The 24,639-nt window shown below is 36.3% G+C and overlaps 1 protein-coding gene across 1 annotated transcript in view; it reads left to right on the top strand.

The window, feature by feature from the left end:
• The first annotated feature begins 5,172 nt into the window (after nt 1–5,172).
• rtf2 (replication termination factor 2) overlaps nt 5,173–24,639 on the top strand; it is a 46,025-nt gene continuing 26,558 nt past the window's right edge. Inside the window, exons 1-5 of the mRNA XM_082136532.1 lie at nt 5,173–5,348; nt 9,108–9,202; nt 12,295–12,388; nt 16,759–16,898; nt 18,326–18,404. Coding sequence (XP_081992658.1) covers nt 5,280–5,348; nt 9,108–9,202; nt 12,295–12,388; nt 16,759–16,898; nt 18,326–18,404 — 477 coding nt within the window. The 5' untranslated portion in view covers nt 5,173–5,279. The remainder of the gene's footprint in view (nt 5,349–9,107; nt 9,203–12,294; nt 12,389–16,758; nt 16,899–18,325; nt 18,405–24,639) is intronic.

Here is a 24,639-nt window from a genome sequence, read left to right as displayed (position 1 = left end):
ATTAGCCAATTACGGATATTCCACTGCAGTGGAAACAACAACTTTATCCTGATGAGGGAAAATTGGTGCGAGCGTGCATCATCCGTATGGGTATAATGTTCGCTGGAATACTCTGTGGTGGGCCTTCCCGTTTTGGTGATCCTAAACAATCTGGAAAATTTCAACCACTGGACTACGTTACCCACAATGCACCACAAAGACCCAGCAGATGGTGAAGTGATGCATTGAAAGCATGCAATCTAATTCAGATGAAGGACATTTTGACTTAGATAATAGGAATTTGTCACGAGTTGTGTTTCCTAACTTTGCAGAAGTGAGTTTTGAGGGTAACTCAGGAGACACAGGAGAAGAAAAACGAGGGTGGAGTGATGATCTCTCCCCCCCCCCAAACCTTGTCTTGACAACTTAGAAAAATGTGTGGCATTGTCTTTGTAATTGCATATTTCGTTATTGTTCTTAGTAAAAAGAACTACAAGCAAAACCATTGTTTTTTCATGCACTGGTCACTTTAGAAAATTTTGCTTCCATAAAACTTCTTTCAGACTGGTGGAAAGAAAACATCCAAAGTACAAATTTAAGTATTTATTTTATCTAGTTATCTCTCTATAAAAACCTTTAAATCTAATATGTCAACAAAATGAAACAATCCAATGTTCATATTTCTGTTCAGTAAATGTATACAAGTGTGTGGCTCATTTGCATATTTAAACATAGCATTTCAGAATACTCGTAATACAAAACAATTGTCTTAATGTAATTAATCAACTGGGGAAGTATATATAGGCTATGTTAGTTCAAATACTTGTAGTGTCTTGCTTTAATGCTGTGTGGGATTTTTGTGCACTTACTGTAAACAATATTGTTCATTGACGTGACTGTGACATACACTGAGTTATTAAAAGAATGAATGATATGCAATCCAATTACTGAAAAACTCACCAACACAATACTAACATTTGTTAAAGTTACTACATATGTGGTTACAAGATGTTATAATATGACAGTATTCAACACAACACAAACTGATAAACCCTGAATGCATTGCAAACTGCTGTAAACAAGTGGTTGTTAGTAAAGTGACTACCAAATAAATTAACATACAGTCTTTTGCTCTGATTGGTTCCTTACTGGCCAAAGTGAAGAGTCTTTGTGATATTCTAGCAAGTATTTATTGTAAGTCTGTGGGGGTTTTGACCATTTTTAAGTCATAAACATTAGCAAGAACTACTACTAATTATTCTAAATGATTCATAGGAAATTAAGTCTGTATTGGCCCTGTACTAATGAGCTCTTTCTGGAGCAAATCATAATGACCTCCTTAAAAATCCACAAATATTTGCCGTAATAACTGACAAATTGGCTCTATCCCTCCTTCATCCAGGTGCATCCAGAGGAAATAAGGCGAAGAAAGCCTCTCGTTTTCAAAGTGTCTGCCGTGAAATGCACATGGCCCTCGATATTTTGATGGACTACTTCTTGAAACCTAATCAAGACAGCTTCCCCCTCCCTGAACGCACTATGAGGCTTATTATTTTAACCCCGAATGCGCTGCATGATGTCTATACAGTTTCTGCCGGCCAAGATTTCTTCGGTATGTTATGCTTCCTGCTAAAGCATGAAAGAAGCAAAAAAAACAAAAAAAAAAAAAAAAAAAATCAACATTCCTCTGGGTTTCACAATTTGGCCTGCAGAAGACCGGTCGAGCTGGGATGGGACACGGCCAGTCCAAACACTGGGATGCCTGGCCAATTAGACATGCTACATGCATTTGATTCAGTGCCCTGTGAACCCTGGTGTGTTCAATTAAACACGCATCATCTCCACGCGCCCGTTCAACCTGATTACACCTCGGCTGAAGCTAAACGTCTCGATCGCTCCGAGATTCTCTTGAAACACATTTTACTTGATGTGGTTTCACATGAGGGTTTGATGTAGTCACAGCATTTTAAAATAAATATAAAACACAGTTCTGATCTCTTTTACTTCCATCATTTGACATATTTCTTAAACAGTGAGACAGTAAGTAGCTTGAACTTGATTTGATCTAGTTAACTTTTTTAGCACCTGCTGGTAAATTACCATTGTGCACAAAGAGCTTATTTCTCTATTGACAAGCATTTAGACCTGTAAACTTTTTTTTTAAATAGAATTTGCATCAATGTCTTTATATTGAAGTTTCAAAACTGACCATTTTTGATGACTTGACATTTAATAAAAAATGTTGACGATGTTTTTCTGCAAAGAGATCAAAGAGTGATCAGTCACAACACGTTTTTCTCAAAAAATCTCAAAAGAAGTCTCTTCTGCTCACCACAGCTGCAATTATTAGATCACAAATATTATTGCAATCTAAAAGAGCTGTTTTCTATGTGATTATATTTAAAAAATATTATTGATTTCTGTGATCAAAGCTGAATTTTCAGCATCATTACTCCAATCTTCAGTGTCACATGATCCTTCAGAAATAATTCTAATGATATTCTAATATATTTCTGATTATGATCAATGTTGAAAACAGTTGTGCTGCTTCATATATTTGTGGAAACTATGATCCATTTAATTTTTTCAGGATTCTTTGATGAATAGAAAGTTCAAAATTGAAACGTTTTTGTAACGTCAACTTTTGATGCATCCTTGCTGAATAAATGTTTCTATTGTTTTGGAAATAGAATTTGCATCAATGTCTTTATATTAAAGTTTCAAAACTGACCATTTTTGATGACTTGACATTTAATAAAACATTTTGACGATGTTTTTCTGCAAAGAGTTCCAAGAGTGATCAGTCACAACACGTTTTTCTCAAAAAATCTCAAAAGAAGTCTCTTCTGCTCACCACAGCTGCAATTATTAGATAAAAAATATAGGAATATTGTGAAATATTATTGCAATCTAAAAGAGCTGTTTTCTACGTGATTATATTTAAAAATATTCTTGATTTTCTGTGATCAAAGCTGAATTTTCAGCATCATTACTCCAGTCTTCAGTGTCACATGATCCTTCAGAAATCATTCTATTGATATTCTAATATATTTCTGACTATGATCAATGTTGAAAACAGTTGTGCTGCTTCATATATTTGTGGAAACTATTTTTTCAGGATTCTTTGATGAATAGAAAGTTCAAAGAACAGCATTTATTTGAAACGTTTTTGTAACGTCATAACTTTTGATGCATCCTTGCTGAATACATTTTGCTATTGTTTTGAAATACCTTTGGAATCACGTGCACAATAAAACCAGGAACATGCATAAGAAAGCGCATGAGGTCAGTTTTGATTTCATGTTGACTTCGAGCTAAACTCAATTTGAAGGGTAAATGTAGTGGCAATTAAATTCAGATAAATGGCTGTACTTCTAAGAGCGCGCTCAGACGTGAGTCTAAGGGAGTGAATTTGTTTATTACAGCTTGAGAGCGCATGAAAACGCATATGGATCCGCACCACTGTGTTGAAAGACACTTTAAAGTATTTGAAAGAGTGTACTAACAGATTAGAGCACTCCTTGATCTAATGAAAATCCATATTGCAAAACATTTAGCCATGAGAGAGGCATACATAATCTAATAAGACACATAACGCAATTTCTGAATTACTGGTAGAGCAAATAGATAATGGAGATGAACTATATGGGCTTTATTTGATAAAGTCAAACTAAATGAAAAATGACCCATAAATATTCTCATATTCATTATTATTATATCTCATATTATTAAAAATAAACACACATTGTCATTAACACCGACTTAACCTTATTCATGTTTTACACCATGCACTGTAATAAATTATACAGCCACAGTCGTACCTTACATACCGCTGCACAAACTAATGGTCACTCTGATGTGCACGTCAATGTTAAACCAATCAGTCGTTCCTGAAGGCACAGGAAATAGACTTTATTAGCACTCACCTCCTCTCCTAAGACAACTTTTAGCTCTCATCTACACAATTAGACTAAGTGGCCTGTCACTGACCATTTCGATTCATATTCATTGTCCACACAGCGCCAGAATTGCCATGAAAACACTGCAACATGGAAGGGTCTGGCCGTACACGCATGTGACCTCAGATTAAGAGTCGGTCAAGCCATTGCTAAAAGACATCAGTTAGATGAAGAGCCAAAACAGGGCGACTTAACGTGCATTAAACACATTTGCAAGCTTGTTGCAACACCTTTTTCTTACTGTGGCAGTACAGTGATGGTATGACAATACTATGGAACTCTCTATTATATACTCATTTTAGCATAGTATAGCCTACATAAAACACAGTATAACAATGGTACAGAGGACAAAATACAAAAAAAGTAATAGTTATGCTACTTTTTAGTTCCTTTGTTGTAGTGCATTTCAAAGCATATACTATCAAAACACAATAATATCACTGACTGCAAGTAGATTTGGCAGTGTAGCCTACTGTTTTTGTACCTTGGCACCATGGTATTCTTGGAAGTACCTTGGAGAGCCATGTAAGAACTATAATATTATTTCATAACAAATAACTAGTAGCCAAGTAGAACTTTAGTATTGTTGTTAGTGTTTTGGGCAGAATCAAGAACTGGAGCTCTGAAGAACAATATTCCAGCACACGTCGCCTATGTCTCCCAATATGTCTTTTAAAGAGCGTTTCATCTGGATAAACATCTGATAAACATCTTTTAAAAAGCAGTTTTACATAGGCTACATTGAAATAATAACATCTTCAAAACATCTTCCAAATATCTATATAACATCTGACAGGGAACATCTTTGAGACGTAGGCTATTACAGATTAGCAAACACTAAAAAATACATCTTCTAGTTGAAAGAAATAGACGTCTGTCTGCGTGCTATCAGTGTATTAGCATAGGCCTATTGTTATTCTTTAGCTCATGAATGTAGTAATTTAACTCGTTGTTTTTTTATCCCAGTTGCACAAGGATATGAAACCTATTTTTATTCTTTATAACATTATCAGCTGCATGACATTATATTAAAGGCAATGATTATATGTCAATCCAAACAAGTTAATCTAACTGTATCTGAACTCTAAGATCGCTTTCGTCATATCCTTTCCCGCCATGTGATTTGCTCTCGACCCTCTAGCGCCATCAAGTGGTGTGTGTTTAGATTAACATGTAACTGAAGTGCACTTTTTAAACCGCCCTCTAGGCGGCGGTATCTGGAAAACAAACGGAAACTCACAGCTGACGCTCCTCACTGAAGCTCCTCGGTTGTTTACAGTTACTCTTTTAGCTTTAGCCATAGAGTTCTCTCAGTAAAACCGTTCAAATCGTATTTTCAACATGGGATGCGACGGCGGAACCATTCCCAAAAGACACGAACTAGTTAAAGGACCGAAAAAGGTTGAAAAGGTAAAAAACTTGGTTTAAACGCTTGATTATTCGTCAATAAACCTCATGATATTAGCATGTAGCTTTGTAGCACGACTTGCATATAGCTAGTGAGTTGACTTTAAACTTTTATATTTTCTTAAGCTTCTGTAGATTGTATACATACAACACACATAGCTGGTACTATAAATACATGCTGTAGTATTTTGAAATACACAATGTTTATATTATGGTAACGTTATATGAATGTCAATATCATGACATTAGTGTTGCCACAGTACACAATGGCATTTCTTACAGTACAGTTTAAATACCTTGCTTTATGAGTATCGAAACGAAACAGTACCGTCATAAATATTCAAATACTTTACTATGTTATTTATTTGCATTTATAACCCCTTACAAAGTTACAGATACTGAACAACATGCTAATAAATACAATGAGGTTCACAAATAAATGTAACATTTTTACACAAAAATAGATTCACACAAATCAAATCTCATATTTAATGTTAAATAGTGAAGTATAATAATTATCAGTATCATTTTGCTATGTTTCATGTCAACATAAGTTAATGCTTTTGACTAACAATTATATTTTTACAGCATATATACACATTTGTTAATGTTACTTAATATAAATGTTCATGTTAGTTTGTAATACAACCATTGCTCTTAAAAATGCATTAGTACATGTTTAGATTAACATGAACTAAGATTACAGTTTTTCTCAAATGCTAAAACACATTTCACAAACGTTTCCTCCATGTTCCCCAATGTCTAAACACAACACCCTTTTCTAAAGCTACATAAACACAGCCACACCTTCTCACTTCAAAACTCAAACTGTCACACCAAAAGAGCAGCTCGAAGCTTTCAAAAATGGAAACACATCATTACACACTACAGCAAAACAATTGAAAACACAATGCTCAATTTGTGAGAAGGTTCTTTGTTTCATAACTGCCAATGCATATTTTTAGAAACTTTACAGTAATGGATCTTCTTAGATCTCTGCAGAGGATTAGGCATTTAGATTTGTGAGTTTCATATGAAGAGTATAAATCTATAGTAAATTCTGCATGTACACTACTGTAACACAACAGAATATATTGCACACAACAGTACTCTTGAAAACATGATCAGGGTGTGAATTTTTTATTGATTTACTTTATTCACACCACACACACACCACAATTACTGTGCGGCATCATGTCGCTGAGCTGCATCGGGCCACATCACCTCATCCACATCGCAGGCTATATTGTCTCTTGCCAGGCACCGTGGGAAAAACGCCCTGGAATGGCGAATCCATCCTTGGAAGGCCTCCACTGGGATGTCAACACAGGCCAGCTCCATTGCCCTTAGGAGTTTCTCTCTAGTGTATGGTTGTCTGTCATAAACCTTCCATCTCCACGATGAGAAGAACTCCTCTATAGGGTTCAGGAAAGGGGAGTAGGGTGGCAGACAGACGTTTACAGTAAAAAGTGGTTACTGTTGGTGGTGAACCACTCTCTGATTTGGTTTGTTCTGTGGAAGCGTACATTGTCCCAAATGATCACATAAATGTGATGTGCGGGCCCAGGATGGTGTTGTTGGCGATCCAGGAGGATGTCTTTTAGCTCCTCTAGGAAGGTGAGGAGACGTTGGGTGTTGTAAGACCCAAGGACAGCATGCCGGTGGACAAGCCCCTCCGAACCCATGGCCGCACAAAGAGTAATATTACCCCCCCGTTGGCCAGGAACCTCAGTGATGGCTCTTTGGCCAATGATGTTACGGCCTCTTTGCCTTCGTTTCTGCAGGTTGAAGCCAGCCTCATCCAGGAAGAGGTACTCATGAGGTCTGGCCATCGCGTCCAACTGTAATATCCTCTGTGAAAATGTGAAAGTGCACAGGTGTTCAGAACAACAGTCAATCAGGTAGCACAGTATTGTCCAGAAGTAATGTAGGCCACTGAGCAACACAGTATGTCCACTAACTGTACTGTGAACATGGATGTATACTTACTTGCACATACTCGTAACGTAGGTCTTTGTGTCGCGCAGAGTTGCGCTTAAAGGGAACCCTATAGACCGGTTTCATCCGCATCTTTTGGCGCCGGAGAACTCGGTCTATTGTGGCCAAGCTGACATCATCAATGCTCTCAAAGTTGACATTATCGGCAATGACTTTGTCTCTGATCTCCCGGAGTCTGATGAGGTTGTTCTCACGAACCATATCCACAATGAGGGTTTCTTGTGCCGCTGTAAATATGGCAACCCTCCCACCTCTATGTGGCATTCTTTCAACTCTAAAGAAAGAAACATGTGTTGTCAATTGACATGTTTTACAATACAGTAACAACTGATTTGAAACCAATAGACTACTTTCACATGCTTGTAAAATTGTATTGTGACAAAGAAAGCAGAGTACAATACCTGTTGTGTTTGGACGGACTCTTAAGGCGGCCGCACACCGGACGCGCAGCTCAGCGCCGCGCCGCGCCACGTCTAGGACAACTGTCACCTGAAAATCCGATAACATCAGCAATTTTCTGATTTCTGTAAATAAATATAAAACTAAATGTATATTGCAGCACAGGGTGAAGTCCGTATATACATTAACTACGATTTGAGACACACACATGTAAATTTTATATAAAACTATGTAAATGGCGCTCTGTGGCGCGGCAGGATTTTGAACACGGTCCTGAGCCGGCGCGGACAGACGCCGAAAGGCGCCGCCGGTGTGTGTTCTCTCATAGAGAATAATGTGTTCGAATTTAAAAGACGTGGCGCTGCGCGGCGCGCCGCCAAGCTGCGCGTCCGGTGTGCGACCCCCTTTAGTCCTGCTTCAGCCATTGTCATGCCATGGACAATGACATGGTCAATGACTGCTGCTCGCATCTCGTCCGTAATGATGGTGCGAGGTTGTCTTGCTCTCCCTCCTGGACCTTCTCCTCTCCCTTGTTGGCCTCCTCTTCCTCGTTGGCCTGCTCCTCTTCCTCCTCTGATTTGAACTCCTCTTCCTCGTTGGCCTGCTCCTCTTCTTCCATGGCCAGCTCTTCTCCCTCCTCTGACTCAAATTCCGCTTCCCCTGACTCTGCCTTCATCCATTGTGTTTGTTTGGAATCTTCAGCAAACTGTGCACTCTGAACTTGCTTTTATACATGTGGTCACAGCATTAGCAACAAGTGTCTTCAATTTTGAGTCGTTGTGTGTAATGAATGACGCCAGGTGTGTTCATTGTGTTCAAATATTGCTGACTGTGGCAAGCATTTTGCATCACACGAGCTTTCATTTGAGAATATGAGCAGAGTTCTTTTGCAACTTGTGTTTTAGCAAGGAAAATGTGTTAAGATTTATGAGAACGGAGGATTGTGTTTTGTGAATTGTGTCTTTATGTGAAATGTGTTTATGATATTGGAAAATTATGGCTAGATTTAGTAAATGTGTTTAGACAACTGGTCATTTGGTTTAGAGGATTGGCTTTTGTGTTTTAGCATTTGAGAAAAACTGTAATAAGTGCTGTATAAGTATTAATTGTTAGTTCATGTGAAGTGTTACCAAATTATGTAACATTTGGAATTGAATACTGTAAACATGATTGGTTTTAGCTCACAAACTTCACAACATTCATTTATAGAGTCTGTATTAAGGCTTTTTGTGAGTGCCGTTAACATTTGTAAATCTCCTTCTGAATTATGTTGTTAGTGTCATTTTATTTAGGGCCCCTTATAAATCAGACATCTTTAATTTCTAGTAGTATTATGGCTAATACATCCGAACTTGTGTTTTACAGGTCGATAAAAATGCAGAACTCGCTGCCAAATGGAAATACTGTGCACTGAGTCAGGAGAAGCTGAAGCGGCCTATAGTCGCCTGTGAGCTGGGAAGGTACCGATTCATTTATCTTCATGTTTTACTTGTGTTTGTGCTTAAAGGGATACTTCACCGATTAGCATTAAGCTTTGTATCAGTAGAAACCCGGTAGTATTATGGAATGACCGTGCTTCCCTCCCTCATGTCCCCCTGAGACAAGAGATTTCTGGACTGTGTGTCTGGAAAAAAACCTCAGATGATGCAAAAATCGTCATTTAGCTCATCAGAGGCTTTTCTGTCCAGAGGCGAGAGACTACAGCCAATAGGAGGAGCTCGTCCCGCATGTCTTCAACCCGCCCATAGGGGGATCTCACCATAAAACACTGTCTTTTCAGTTTCGAGTCCGCTAGTAGCCTAGCTGTATCATTTCTCCCGATACTGCCCTCTGTAACCGGCAGGCGTGGCTTGGGAGTGTCCTCGTAGGGCAGCGAAACAAGTGCATTCTGGGAGTTGTTGTCTTTCATCCAAATGAGCCAAAAACACATTTTCTGGCTTTTCTCAGTCTAGAAGGCACCAATTTACTCAAATAATTTCATATTTCTACTACATAAATGACCCAATTTAAATACACATTCATCTTTCCAGCGGTGAAATATCCCTTTATGTACAGCCAGTTAAAGCAGTTGTTTTTCTAGTTTTAAGGTTTTTGACATCATGTGTCCTGGTAAAAAGACTCACTGTGCCAGTTCGATGTTCATATGTCAGAGCTGCCAACTCTCACACATTCACCGTGAGACACACGCAATTGACACTTTTCACACGCTCTCACGCCACACATCCATTTTCTCACGCACAGAAAAATCGCGAAGCAAAGAGGAGACGGAGACCGTCAGACACTCAGCTCTCAGATTCTGTCCATTTCATTACGAAATTCAAACAATAAACACCATTTTGGCACTTGTAAATGTGACGTGACAGATCCCTAGCGGCACGTGAACCGATCATCTCTTCTAACTAATAGTAAATACGAATGAACAATGTTGAAAGAAACAGTTCAACTTACCGAAATGTATATTCATCATACATAATATCGACCAATAAATCAAACAAAGAGGTCAATAAAACAGCTGGAGAACAATTATGTCACATAACATTTACCTCAGGAAAGCCATTTAATGACCATAATATAGGCTATAGCACGTTAGTTGGCTGGAAAAAAGAGCTATAGAGAGTATTTTGCTAAATATGTGTACCATATTACATATTTATTATATTTGAACGTATATCATTAAATAAAGTTGTTAAAAAAACCGCATTATATTTAATTGAAGTTATTTTTAACCTTAAATAATACTGCCAGCTGATAGGGCTCTCTGTATGTTTACAGCATTAGGTGAGTTGTTACATCTTGTGTACCTAATATTTATCCAAATGAGTCAATATTAAATCAAATCACAATAATTTAATTTAATTTAAATAATAAAAAAGCCATAAATTGTACCATGTAAACATTGTAACATGTTGTCACTAAACCTAATAAAATTCAGTTTAGTTACTAAAATTTTTGTGACAATCACAATACACTTATTGTGATGCAATTATTGTTATTTTTTACATCCATCCCCCCGCCCCCATAAATCGAACTCCAAGCTAAACTCAAAAGTTGGCAGCTATGTATGTACAAGTAATACGCAGGATAAATGCAGATCAGAATCATCATCCGATGGGCATTACCGCAAATTAAAACCCTCCAGGCTGATACAAGACCTCTGCTTAATGTCATGATTACCTTTGTTGGGATTTATTTGGACCGCTAATGACATTCTACCTTACATAACCTCTGTTATAAAGATTGGCCATCATTCTTGCATACAAACCAGCCATTGTTTAAATGTGGTATCTGAAATAAGATCTGAGTAACCACAGGTCAAGCCATGGATGGATCCTCACGAAAAAGCCCCACAGGTTTCAATAGGATTTGAATTTTTATTTTGAATAAGCGTCTTTCAGCAACCAATACGATTTTACCATATTTAAATCCATTCTCTGCAGAATTTCATTTATGACGCCTAAATCTGTGTGAAATTATGGTATTTTTTTTTTTACTCCCTTTTTAGTATGCACTTACCGTACAGGCCAAAAGTTTGGACACATTACTATTTTTAATGTTTTTGAAAGAAGTTTCTTCTGCTCATCAAGCCTGCATTTATTTGATCAAAAATACAGAAAATAAAATGTAATATTGTGATATATTATTACAATTGAAAAGAATTGGTTTTCAATTTATTATACTTTAAATTATCATTTATTTCTGTGATGCAAAGCTGAATTTTCAGGATCATTATTACTCCAGTATTCAGTGTCACATGTGACATCCAGTCTATCACATGATCCTTTAGAAATCATTCTAATATTCTGATTTATTATGAGTGTTGGACACAGTTCTGCTGCCTAATATATTTGATGAATAAAAGGTTCAAAAGAGCTGCATTTATTCAAAATAAAAAAATATTTTCTAATAATATAAATCTTCTTTACGATCACTTTTTATCAGTTTAACACATCCTTGCTGAATAAAAGTATTTATTTATTTATTTTTTAAAAGAAAGAAAAAAATTACTGACCCCAAATTACTGACCAGAAGTTTATATTGTTGTTACAAAAGATTTTTATTTTTAAAACATTTGCTTCTTTTTTTATTTTTATTCATCAAAGTATCCTAAAAAAGTATCACAGGTTATGAAAAAATATTAAGCAGCAGAACTGTTTCCAACTTTGATAATGAATCATCATATTAGAATGATTTCTAAAGGATCATGTGATGGACTGGATGTCACATGTGACACTGAAGACTGGAGTAATAATGATCCTGAAAATTCAGCTTTGCATCACAGAAATAAATGATAATTTAAAGTATAATAGATTGAAAACCAATTATTTTAAATTGTAATAATATATCACAATATTGGAAAAAAAAATCTGTATTTTTTTATCAAATAAATGCAGGCTTGATGAGCAGACGAAACTTCTTTCAAAAACAAAAAAAATAGTAATGTGTCCAAACTTTTGGCCTGTACTGTATAATAGTTCTGCCAAAACACTGTTACTTACTATAGTGTTAATATATAGTAAAGCAATTTTAAGTACAGTATTTTTTCTCCCTCCAGACTGTATAATAAAGATGCGATCATTGAGTACTTGCTGGATAAATCAGCGGAGAGGCCGAACACTGAGGTTGTGACGCACATTCGTGGCATCAAGGTTGGTACACACTGACAAATGATTAATGACAGGCTGTGAAAATAAGCTTTTCATCGGGCGATGTGCCTCCACACGTGTGTTTCAGTGTTATTATAGCATCATTGATGATGAGTTTCTTTTTTAAAAACACTTTGCATAAGCTGAATAAGGTTAACATTAGTTAACTAACATGAACTTATAAAGAGTACGATATTTTTACAGCATTTATTAACCTTTGTTAATGTTAGTAAAAAAAAAAATCATATTCATGTTAGTTCACAGTGCATTTAGCGAATGTTAACAGATAGGCCTAACTTTTGATCTTAAAAAATTAAGATTAACATTAGCTAAGATTTATAAATGCTGTAGAAGTATTTTTCATTGTTACTGGTTTTATACATTATATTTTCTATTTTAATTTTGGTCACACTTTAGATTAGGGTCCAATTCTCACTATTAACTAACTATGACTTTTGCTTCAGGACAGAAAACTCAAAACCGCCTTTTGTTGGTCAGGCAACATACAATAATATGTATCATTTTCAGCAGTATTTTAAGTAATTTCGAAGGTTTTCTTGCTAAATGACACCAAAATTGTGCATTTACACCACTGCACGTGCAGGGTGTGGGGAGCTTTTTAAAGGGGTGGTTGATTATGATTGGACTTTTCCAACTTTAGTTAGTGTGTAATGTTGCTGTTTGAGCATAAACAACATCTGCAAAGTTACAAAGTTCAAAGCAAAGGGAGATATTTGCTTTTAGAGAAATCGCTAAGGACTACAACAAACGGCTGGTAGAGACTACACCACATTCCTCCCGGGTTAGTGACATCATAAACCCTGCCCCCGGGAACGCAGATTATCATGACATAATATGCTAATCAATGACTAGAAGATAGTTAACTCCACATCAGCTGCATAAATTCATCAACTAACCATTCAGAAACGTCCTGTTGCTTTCTACATGTTGTCACTTCTTCTTGAGTCTCTCCATCATTGTCTGACTCCGGTTTGAACGTAAAAGGCTAAAAGTTTTGAAATTTTCAGTGCATGTCTGTGTGAGGTAAAAGGACACAAGCTGTTGAAGCTCCGCCCCCTGTGCCAGGAGCAGCAGCTCATTTGCATTTAAAGGGACAGACACAAAAATGGTTGTTTCTTTTTGCTCACCCTCAAAAAATGACAATCTTAACATGCTATATAAAAATATCTGTGGGGTATTTTGAGCTAAAACTTCACATACACACTCTGGGGACATCAAAGACTTATTTTACATCTTGTGAAAAGGGCATTTTACCACCCCTTTAACCCCTTAAACACTGAGGCCATTTTTGGAGTTTTTTGTCTGAGTGACACACAAAAAAGTAAAGACTCATAACTTCAAAACTATAGAGAGGAGAGTCAAAAGGTAGATATCATTTGTTAGGAAACTTTTTATATTTTTAGAAAATATAAATTTTTATTACTTTTGGACAATCTAATGCTGAGAAAATGCTGATAAAAGACAAAAATATTAATATTATTTTTTAATAATTTAGATATCTTTCTTATTTGAAATGCAATAATTCAGGAAGGAAATACGGTGGCAAAATAATTCTTTTTTTGTGATGTTCCCCTATGTGTGGTCTGCGTCTGGATCGTTATTTTATGATGATAGCATAAAGTAATCCAAAGTTACAGCACTTGGAACAAAGGGAGCCTTTTTGTTAAGTCCTCACACATTTGGAAGGCAATAAAAAAAATGAGTTTTCTTAGTGACATACACAAAACTAAAGACTCATAACTTCAAAACTATAGCAAGGAGATTCTAAAGGTAGGTATCGTTTGAAAGAACACTTTTCAAATTTTTTGAAAATATACATTACATTACATTTGGACATTCTCCTGCCGAGAAACTGCTGATAAAAGACAAAAAATATATATAATTTTTATTATGATAATGCATATCTTTCTTATTTGACATGGAATAACTCAGGAAGGAAATAAGGTAGAAGGAAAATTCTTTTTTGGGGAAGTCCCTCTACATATGAGCTGCATCTCGATAAAATTTTGTGGTGATTGGATAAAGCAATCAAAAGTTATAGCATTTGGAACCAAGATAGCCTTTTTGTTGAGACCTTGACGCCCCCTCATGGGCATTTTTAAAATTGTTTCACCATGAAGAAAATCTTGTCATAAAAGCAATAGATTAAGTACATTTTGGGCTCATTTGAATTGTATTAATATGCTGTAAAAAATTAAGTGCAATTTTCAATGATTTTTGAATGTTTCATGAGATGTATGATGTTTTTGACACATTGCAGTACATAGTACAAAAAACTATTTTATAGATTATGAAAAAAAATATTCTATTTATCAACAAATAACTCAGCAGTACTTAGGAGTTTTTCGAATTGGCTACATTCACTGTAAAGTTCAGACTCTAAGCTTTCAAATGACACCAATTTTGTTTGAATCAAGGCAATATTTTGGAAAAATATGATAATTAATATTTTCGCAGCTAGGTGGCGTCTGTGGGGCGTCTGCGGGCGGTACACTACGGTTGAGAGAGACTAGTCAGCACTCGTTCAGAGTTGATCGAAGTGGTTGGATGCATTAAAAAGCTGAGATTCTAAGCTTTAATATGATACATATTTTGTGTTATTCCACGTTTGAAATCGAGCACGGATGGTTCCGGGAAAACTGGAAAACACTTTGCACCCCGGGAGGATGAGAGACTTGTTTTTTAGCCAAGTATGCATCACTTCGTGAGGAATATCTCGTGATCAAAGCAATGGATTATGTTGTGTTTGGGCTCTTTGTAATCGTGAGAATCTGCTGTCAATAAAGATGTGTGATTTTTCACAATCCATGCATGTTTCATTGAGTTATGAGCTGAAACGTCACATCAAAACAACATCGCATCACTGCTATTGCTACTTCATAGATCCGCCTGTGGAATTTTTTGTGTTAGAACGCCATAAGGAATATATTTAGATCTGAGTGATGGATTATGGCGAGTTTGGGCTCTTTTTAATCTTAACAATCTGCTGTAAATAATGATGTGCCGTTTTCCACAATTGATGCATGCTTCATTGAGTTATGAGTTAAAACGCGACAAGTGCTACATCTATAATAAACGATCTATGCGCGCCGGTGGTGGTTCGTGTGTTACAACTCCCACGAGGAATATCTTTAGATCTGAGTGATGGATTTTGCTGAGTTTGGGCTCTTTTTAATCGTGAGAGTCTGCTGAAAATAATGATGTGCATTTTTCTACGATCTGTGCATGCTTTGTGAAGTTATAAGTGAAAACCAAACGCGAGTGCTTCATGAGTATATACTAGGATAGGCGCGTCTGAGGTATTTTTTGTTTTAGAACGCCATGAGGAAATATCTTTAGATCTGATTGATGGAATATATTAAGTTTGGGCTCTTTGTAATCGTGAGCTCCTGCTGTAAATAACGATGTATAATTTTTCATGATCGGCGAATGTTTCATGAAGATACGAGTAAAAAGGCCAAGTCTAAGCTACCTTGCTAGGCTACGTGAATCAGTGGATTTTTTGTGGTTTAGAACTCCATGAGGAATATCTTTAGTTCTGAGTGATGGATTATGTTGAGTTTGGACTCTTTTTAATTGTAAGCATCTGCTGTAAATAATGATGTGTCATTTTCCACAATTGGAGCATGTTTCATGAAGTTACAAGCGGAAATGTGTCTAAAATGCAGCATCCATATATGGTTTACACATGGGTCTCTTAAGGGGTTATTTTACAAAAACCTTGCTCAAGTTTATTAAAAACCCTGGAACAATTATGCTTGTTGTATTCTACTCATTGAGACCTTTCAAATGACATATGACACAGGACTATCTGAGCTGTATGATGTTTTTGACATATTGCAGTATGTGGTACAAAAAAGTAGTTTATAAATTATGAAAACATTTTTTTTCTATTTATCAGCAAATAACTCAGCACTACATTGGAGTTTATCAAATTGGCTACATTCATTGTAAATTTCAGACTCTAAGCTTTCAAATGACATCTATTTTAAGTTGATCCAGGTAATATTTTTGAAAAAAAATTATGATTATTAATTTTGCAGCTAGGTGGCGCCTGCGGCGGGTACACTCGTATTTAGTGGAATAACTCTGCAATCATTAGAAGTTGATCGAAGTAATTAGATGCATTAAAAAGCTGAGATTCTAAGCTTTAAAATGATACCTATTTTGTGTTGTTCCATTCAGTGGTTGCTTAGTAATTTGATTATGAATATTTTTCATGGGGTGGCGTCCCGCCGGCGGGACGCTTAGGGTTTAAGGGGTTAATATACAGTAGGCAGGGCAAAATCAGGTGGAAATCCCCTATTAGAGATTCACAGGTCGATTTATAATAACCCTGGTGTGTTTCACAGGACGTGAAGGAGCTGAATCTCACTGATAACTCCGCGTGGGAAGGTGAGAGGAGGAACATTAAAGGGGACTGTTATGAAGACATGAACCTCGCCATGTTCATCTGTCCTGTGGTGGGACTGGAAATGAATGGAAAACACAAGTAAGGCCACATCCGTTCAGCTCAGTGGCTGCTGTCGACTTCAACCAAAATGCAACTGAATCTTCTTTTGATAGCAGCGATCATATTTCAGGGCTCGACATTAAGCCTTGTCCCGTGCTTGTCTTTCGGACAAGTAAATCGGTCATTCGCTTGTCCAAGTAAAGGCGTTAATGTTGAACCCGGGTGTATACTATGCATGTATGATCATCACCTGTTTTTTTTTTTTAAACAATCAATACTGAAAATACTTGCTTTTAATGGGCGATACCAATTGGCTGATACATCGGTGCACTCCTATTAAATATTATAAAATGTTATTGCATAAATAGTAAATACACTAAAACTTTACAATATGTTAATATTAGTTAATGCATTAGGTATCATGAAATAACACAGAACAATTTTTACAGCATTTATTAATCTAAAATAATATTAGTTTAAAATATACCAGTATCCGTTGTTTAATTCATGTTCATTTAATAGTGCATTAACCAGTGTTAATTTACACAACTGTTAAAAATGTATTGGTATATGTTATTTAGAAGGTTATTAAATAAATTCAGTACAAGTATTGTTTATCGTTAGATCATGACACCTGACATATAAACTAATGTTAACAAATTTAACCTTATTGTAAAGTGTTACTGAAAATATCAAAGCGAATGTCATCTAAAACTAATGCGGCTAGAGCTTTTCTCAGAACGAATGCTTTATATTTATTAGTTAACTACATTTAATTAACATGAACTGTGAACAACAGCATTTATTGATAGTTGATGTTCATTTCAGCATTTGCTAACTCATTATTAAAATCAAAAGTTGTATCTGTTTACATAATGCACTGTGAGCTAACATGAACAAAAAAATAATAAATGCTGTAAAAAAAAAATAGATTTCTCATTGTGAGATAATGTTAACTGATGTTAAAATATAATTTTATTGACTACTGAAATATTGGTATAATGACAATATTGTTATAATGACCCTGTTTCTAGCTATATGTGATTTAATATTATATTAATATTAATGTGATTAATATTTAATAACTAATGTGATTTCTACTGTTACTGTGATATTACCGGTACTTACACCATGATAGAAGATTTTGGTCATACTTTCGACACCATTTTGTGCTGTTTCTTAAAAAGAAAGATTACTCGGTTTGATATTTTTCTTGGTATTGATGTATCTAATAACATTCATGCATTTTAAAGTGGGACATTTTAAAATGTGACTAAAGTGCAACACAAAACACACAAAAAAAACTAACAATAACTATAGATGCTGCTTTAAATTTGAAGGAACTGTTTACTAAATGGAAAATGTGTGCATGTTCAGCCTCTTAACTCGCATATCAAACAAGATCTTGACATTTTCCTGTTTTCTTGGCTCTTGTGGTTTCATCGCAGTGTGTTTCTTTCTTTGAGGTTTTTTTACCTGCAAACCTGTGGGTGTGTTTTCTCGGAACGAGCTGTCAAAGAAGTCAAGACAGAGATTTGCCACAAGGTGAGTGAAAAGCAATGCTATAATTTTCTTAAGTCTTTCGCAGTCCGTTTTAACTTTCGTCTGACAAATGCTCACAATGACAAATACAGAAAAGTAAGTCTAGAATAGTCTTCTTAGCCTTCCTAAAATGATGGTGGTCATACTTTAGACTAGGGTCCAATTCTCACTATTAACTATGACTTTTGCCTCAATAAACTCATTACTGCTTATTAATAGTTAGTAAGGTAGTTGTTAAGTTCAGGTATTTAGTTGGATTAAGGGATGTAGAATATGGTCATGCAGAATAAGGCATTAATATATGCTTTATAAGTACTAATGAACAGCCAATATTATAGTTATATGCATGCTGATAAGCAACTAGTTAATAGTTAGACTGGGTAAACCAGCCGATTTGATTTCGCCCTGCAGCTCATACTGGAAACCTGTACTTTCTTCTATGCTTCTTTCGTTACAAATTTGCGGGGACCAATCACAAACTGGCTTATCCACCTGGCGCAGGTTTAATCCAATCCAATTCCTTTTAACCTCTCGACAATGCTCAATGGGTTCTTTAGTTTAGCAAACAAATCGCTCGAGTGGGTTTAAATACCACTCACTTTCATGCTTTCGTTTTGTTCACAACCTGCAAAAATCGCTCGATGCCATTTGCTGCTTCTGCAAACCGCTGATCAATACTGAAAACCAACATGTTTGATGACACGTTTCCTGCCTGGAGTTTTCGCTGCAAAGTATGTCATCTGGATCGTTGGTCTGATTGGTTGAAGGACTATCCAATTGCGTACAAAGTCATTTGAACTATGCCCGTTGATCACGCCTCTTCTGCAGTAGAAAATACTGATAGCCAGGCTAGTTAATAGTGAGAGTTGGACCCTAAACTAAAGTCTTATCAAAATTATTTATATAATTCACTTGCCAGCATGTATAATTTGTCAAGTCATGGATGTTTGCAGCACAAATCTGACTTTTTCGTTTTATTTAATCTATGGCTTGTTAGATCTAGAATTCTGAAGTGAAATAAAGTAGTGCTGTGACATTACATTTATTTGAATGAATTCAAATGAATTAACAAGAGAGAAAGAAATACATTAATAGTGAAGATGTGAGTTTAATTACAAAAACAGCAAAGTTATATCACCATGTCACTGAGAAAGATAATGCAGCTTTTAGTAGCAAAGCTGTTTTATTCACAAAAATCATGGGGTAGAGGTTGAAAACCTGAGTGTTTCTGTGTGCGCAATTTCTTACCTATATTTTTGGAATATGGCTAAGAACGGATGCTAAAAAATCTGATCTCGTTCGCAACAATTTCGATCTGTGTCGGATGTGAGAAAAAAAATCCGCTTTTTTTGTGCCAGTGTAAATGAAGCCTTAGACAATAAATGACCAGTGACATATCATTCATTTCTTTACTCATGGAAATTGTGCTTATTTTTTTTGTTAAATGTCAGAGCTGATGGTTTTACAGTAGATCTGAAATGTCTTGCCATTCAGTTTTTAAAAAAAAAAAGAAAGAAAAGTTTTTCAGAATGATTTTTCTTGGTCAAAGTCCAACATGTTTTTTTTTTTTTTTTGTATGTGTCTGTAGAATTTTCCATAGAGGCATTGGCTATTTATTTACTATTAAATGCAGCCTTTGTGAACATAAGAGGTTATTATTATTATTATTATTATTATCAATTTTGAAAAACAGCTGCTCCACTTAATAATTTTGAGTAAACTGTTTTAACTGTGTAAACCGTTTTTGGTTACTCTTTATTTTAAGGTGTCATTGTTACAGTGTAATTATAGATTTAAGTACTGAGTAATATTAAGCAACTACATGTACTTACTATAGGGTTAGGGTAGGATTAGGATTTGGTTGAGGGTTAATTGCATGTAATTATGCATAAATTACTGTTATTACTATGTAAGTACATGTAACATGTAATAAGGACACTGTAAAATAAAGTGTTACCCCGTTTTTTTTTTTCAGGATTTGTTGTTAAATAGACCCTAAACCCCAGTTTTTGTGTGTGCATGATTTAAGCTTAATTTTATTCCTAATTAGAAATGTATGTAAATAGAACATTTAATTTACCAACAAAGATATTTTTTTGTATTTCTGTCTAGGAGTGATTTATAGGGGACTTTTACTGTATTTTTAATATAGCATGCGCTCAATTGCTTTATGGCGTAAATACATTAGTTTTATAACTGTGCCACACTTTCATCCACTCATCCAGTGCCAGCTGTGGACATGGATAATGATTTATTATCATAGGTGAAGATAAACTCTGTAGTTAAGCTGTCAGCAGCTCTGGCTATGTGCTTCTGTGTGCAGGTGATTTGTCATCTCGTAATGTGTACACTTTCTATTGTGTGTGTGTTTGCATGTTTGCGGTCGGGATTGGACGGAGTTGGACCGTGGTTAATGAGTGCGACTTGTCTTTCGCTCTCAGTAGTGAATCATTAACCTCACAGTCCCCTGCCTCAGTCTAATTGTTTTCAGGCTCAGCTATCTGACGTTTCTCTGTGGCATTTGTCTCAATTAATCCAAGCATAATGGCGGAAATGGGGGGGGGGGGGAACTGCATCCTGAAGTCCATCTCTTCTCCAAGCCTGCAGACTGGAGCGTGCCTGTTGTGCTGTGCTTGGACAAACATTCACCAACATTTGAATATAGAATATAAACCCCTAATGGTTATCCATTTCCAAGCAAATTTTAACTATTCTTGGTGCTGTTAATCATAACCTGTGGTTATGTATTGTGTTACATGCATCTAGCTTTTGAGTTGACATTTTTCATTCTGTGTTTAACATCTGACCAGAAATCAGCAGAAATCACCCTGTAAAGTATCAGCTAGGGCTGCTTTTGCTAAATATGAACAAAGAAGCCTGTGAAAATAGATTTGCAGTGTTAATCCATTTGATCTTTTTTTTAAAAAATGCACAGAAATGTAACCTTTCATTGAAGTAAAACAATTGAAAATGGGGGTAATATCTCATTTTGAATGAGATATAATGAATGGCACCCTTTTATTCATTACTTTTTGCAACCTCCTTTTGCTAAGATAACAGATGAGAGGCCATTCCTCCATATAGAATCTCTCCAGATCCTTCAAATTCCCAAGTCCTTGTTGATATACTTTCCTCTTCAGTTTGCTCGGGTTCAGGTCAGGGGATTGGGATAGCCATGGCAGAACCTTAAAGGTGATCTAAGTAACTTTTTTACCTTAACTGAACAGCTTCGGAGTCATTGGAATGGTTATATTACTTATTTCGGGTTGAATGGTGGTCGTTTCGCACCCCCCTGGTGCCCGTGAGCGGAAAATACGCACTTGCAACTTTGAGCCGGCGGGCCGCCGGCCGCCGCGTCAGGAAGTATCGCGTGATATCAGGTCTCGCGATGTAAACAATTGCTTTACGGCCAAAAGAAATCTGCTAAAATGCTGTCATTATTGCGCTCCCTCACGCTGTCCGAACCCGAATGAAGAAGACGTTTTAAAGAATGTCCCATCTGCTTTGATGTCGTTGATCTACTAGCCTCTGGTGTCTAAGAATCGCCTACGAGTTTTTACTACAGTGTTGTCAAATATCTATTCCGAAGCTGTCGGGGGAGCTCTAGAGAGAAACCTGTGTGCAAAAAGCGAGAATACAGCAAAGAAATCCCGAAACTACTGAGCCCTGCTTTAATTTTTTTTTAGTTTAGGTTGACCAAGTGACCAATTTTTTTATTAATTTTGTGGTTTGTTTTGGATCATCGTCCTGATGGAAGATCCAACCACGGCCCATTATTTCTATTTCTATTTCAATCCATGATGCCATGTATCTGAACAAGATGTCCAGGATCTCTGGCGGGACAATTGGCCCACAATTTCACCAATTTCTTCCATGTAGATTCAGCGTTAGGGATGCACCGATACCATTTTTTCAGACCCGATCCGATGCCAGCACAGTTCTTTTTTTAATTAAGTAGAATTTCTATAACTCTGTGTGTTGAACTGATAATCACTCTTTTGTGTGTTAAAAACAATCTACTTAATACTGACAGCTTCATTAAAAAGAAAAACAACAAATCATAAAAATATATGATCATAATCTATGTCAAAAATGCTATTATAAACTAGATTATTTAAAATTTACTAAAAATCACGAGTGCTCAATCATTTTATAAAATCTGAACATTTAGTGAAAAAAACATTATTTAGTGGGGAACAAATAAGTATAGCACTAAATCTGGTAAAATGTTACACATTGTTCTTTGTATTGTTGTAAAATGCATTCATGAAAAACAAGATAAAAAAAACATCAAAAAGATTAAAAAACATTTGGGCTATATATACTATAAAATTAAGATTTTTTTTAAATGTATAGCACAGCTGTTTAATGAGGCAGCAACATATGATAGGACAGAACAAGACAGGCTATTAATATTCTTCCATTGCGCAAAAGTATTATGATACTCTCTACTCCAGTGTTGTTGTGAACAGACACCTGATAGAAAGTAACATGATTAAGGTCATTTTATGCGAAACCATAGACCTTTATCTACAGATCAAGTGCAATAATAGTAACATTGAATCATCTTGGAGAAAGTTTCATCGTGTTGACTGTCGTGACCGAGCTGTTTGATGCTGAATGGAGAATGACCGACAGCCGCAGCTGAGGGAAGAGTTTACGTGAACTTGAATTTAACGTCTTAAATATAAATTTCTACCTCACATTATACTATAGAATGGCTTCAGAACACTTATAATATTGTGCACGAAAACTTTACGATGCTTTATTATGTTTGTGTGCCTTTTGTGGGGCTTAACAATAACACAGAATAGTATACGCACAAAATCGGATTTGGATCGGCCTCGTCTGACCGATACCCAATCCGGCAAAGAATGGCAGTATCGGAGCCAATACCGATACTGAGTGGCGGATCGGTGCGTCCCTAAGCGTTATATAATGTTAACTGTTGTAATGCAGTACTTTTTTAACTCTTTGCCGAGCATTAAGGTCCCATTGCATGGATTATTTTATTATTTTAGAATGTTTCCTGGGGTGCCCTTATAATGTTAGTATGTTTTTTAAATCAAAAGTTGTTATAATTTAGAAATAAAAGGCATATTTCCTAGCTTTTGAAGGGGCGTGTCTGCTGTGAGACTTCAGTGTAAACGCCCACTGCTGTGATTGGCTGACATGCTTGCATATGAAATAGCTAGCATTACATGTGGAACTCTCTCAAAAACTTTTACTATTACAGCTATTATACGTTTTTACTATTACAGCTATCGGGATTAATGAATCGTGAGAAGTTTAAGTATTTAGATCTATTCCCATCACATAAAGGGTTGCAGTGATGAGCATTGAGCAGATGACAGCCTGTTGATCGCGTGAATGAAGATCTTATCATTGCAATGCAGTTTCTGCACTCACTAATGATTTCACCAATGCAAACATGAGGTAAGTACAGTAAGAGCTTCGTTGTGCAGCGTAACGGCGTCGTTGATTTCATAACGAGTTTTGGCAAGTGTCCAGATAAACTCGCGCTGTGTGATTGACAGCTTGGGCGATTGGAAAGGGATTGTTCTTTGATCCCTTTCTGTATATATTTTAATCACAGTTTAAGTAAGATTATTTTCATCCTACTAAGAGAAACGATGTGAAGTTGATCGTTTAGTCACTGGCTTGATTTACTGATGCATAAACAGTATTGAACGATTTTGAGAGAAAGATTATCTGTCTGAACTTGAACAATAACACATCAGAAATTCCCATAACCCACTGGTTCTTCAGAGGCTCGGATGAAGGAACTAAAAAAATACTTTTGTGTTCATTTGTACATCCAAACACTGAGCAACTGCCATGCTTCGCTCGTTTGCAAGCCATGATGTCTCTCGAGGAAAAAAAACAATATCACGCTCGCGCTAAAGCCCTGCATTTCAGCGCAAGCCCGACGGGCCCCGACTTTTTTACGCCCCTAGGGCCGGGCTTCGGGCCAATTTTCACGTCATTGTTCACATGCGGGCCGGGCCTCGGGCCTTTTTTGGGTTATCCTTCTTTTTATATTTTTAGACATTAATTTAAAAAAAAATGAGAAGTTGACGTCGACGATAGAAAAACAAACATAGAACAAGCAAACATATAGAAAGTCATAATCATCATAATCTTATAATTACACTGACATATGACTGACATGACAGTCTCACGCACGCACGCACACACACAGAAGGTTTCCCGTCAGCGGAACCAACGATTCACCTCA

Source organism: Leuciscus leuciscus (genome assembly GCF_965113295.1).
Source record: "Leuciscus leuciscus genome assembly, chromosome: 14".
Classification (NCBI taxonomy): Eukaryota; Metazoa; Chordata; class Actinopteri; order Cypriniformes; family Leuciscidae; genus Leuciscus; species Leuciscus leuciscus.
Note: the sequence above shows the minus strand (reverse complement) of the source record. Positions and strands in the feature narration are given on the sequence as shown.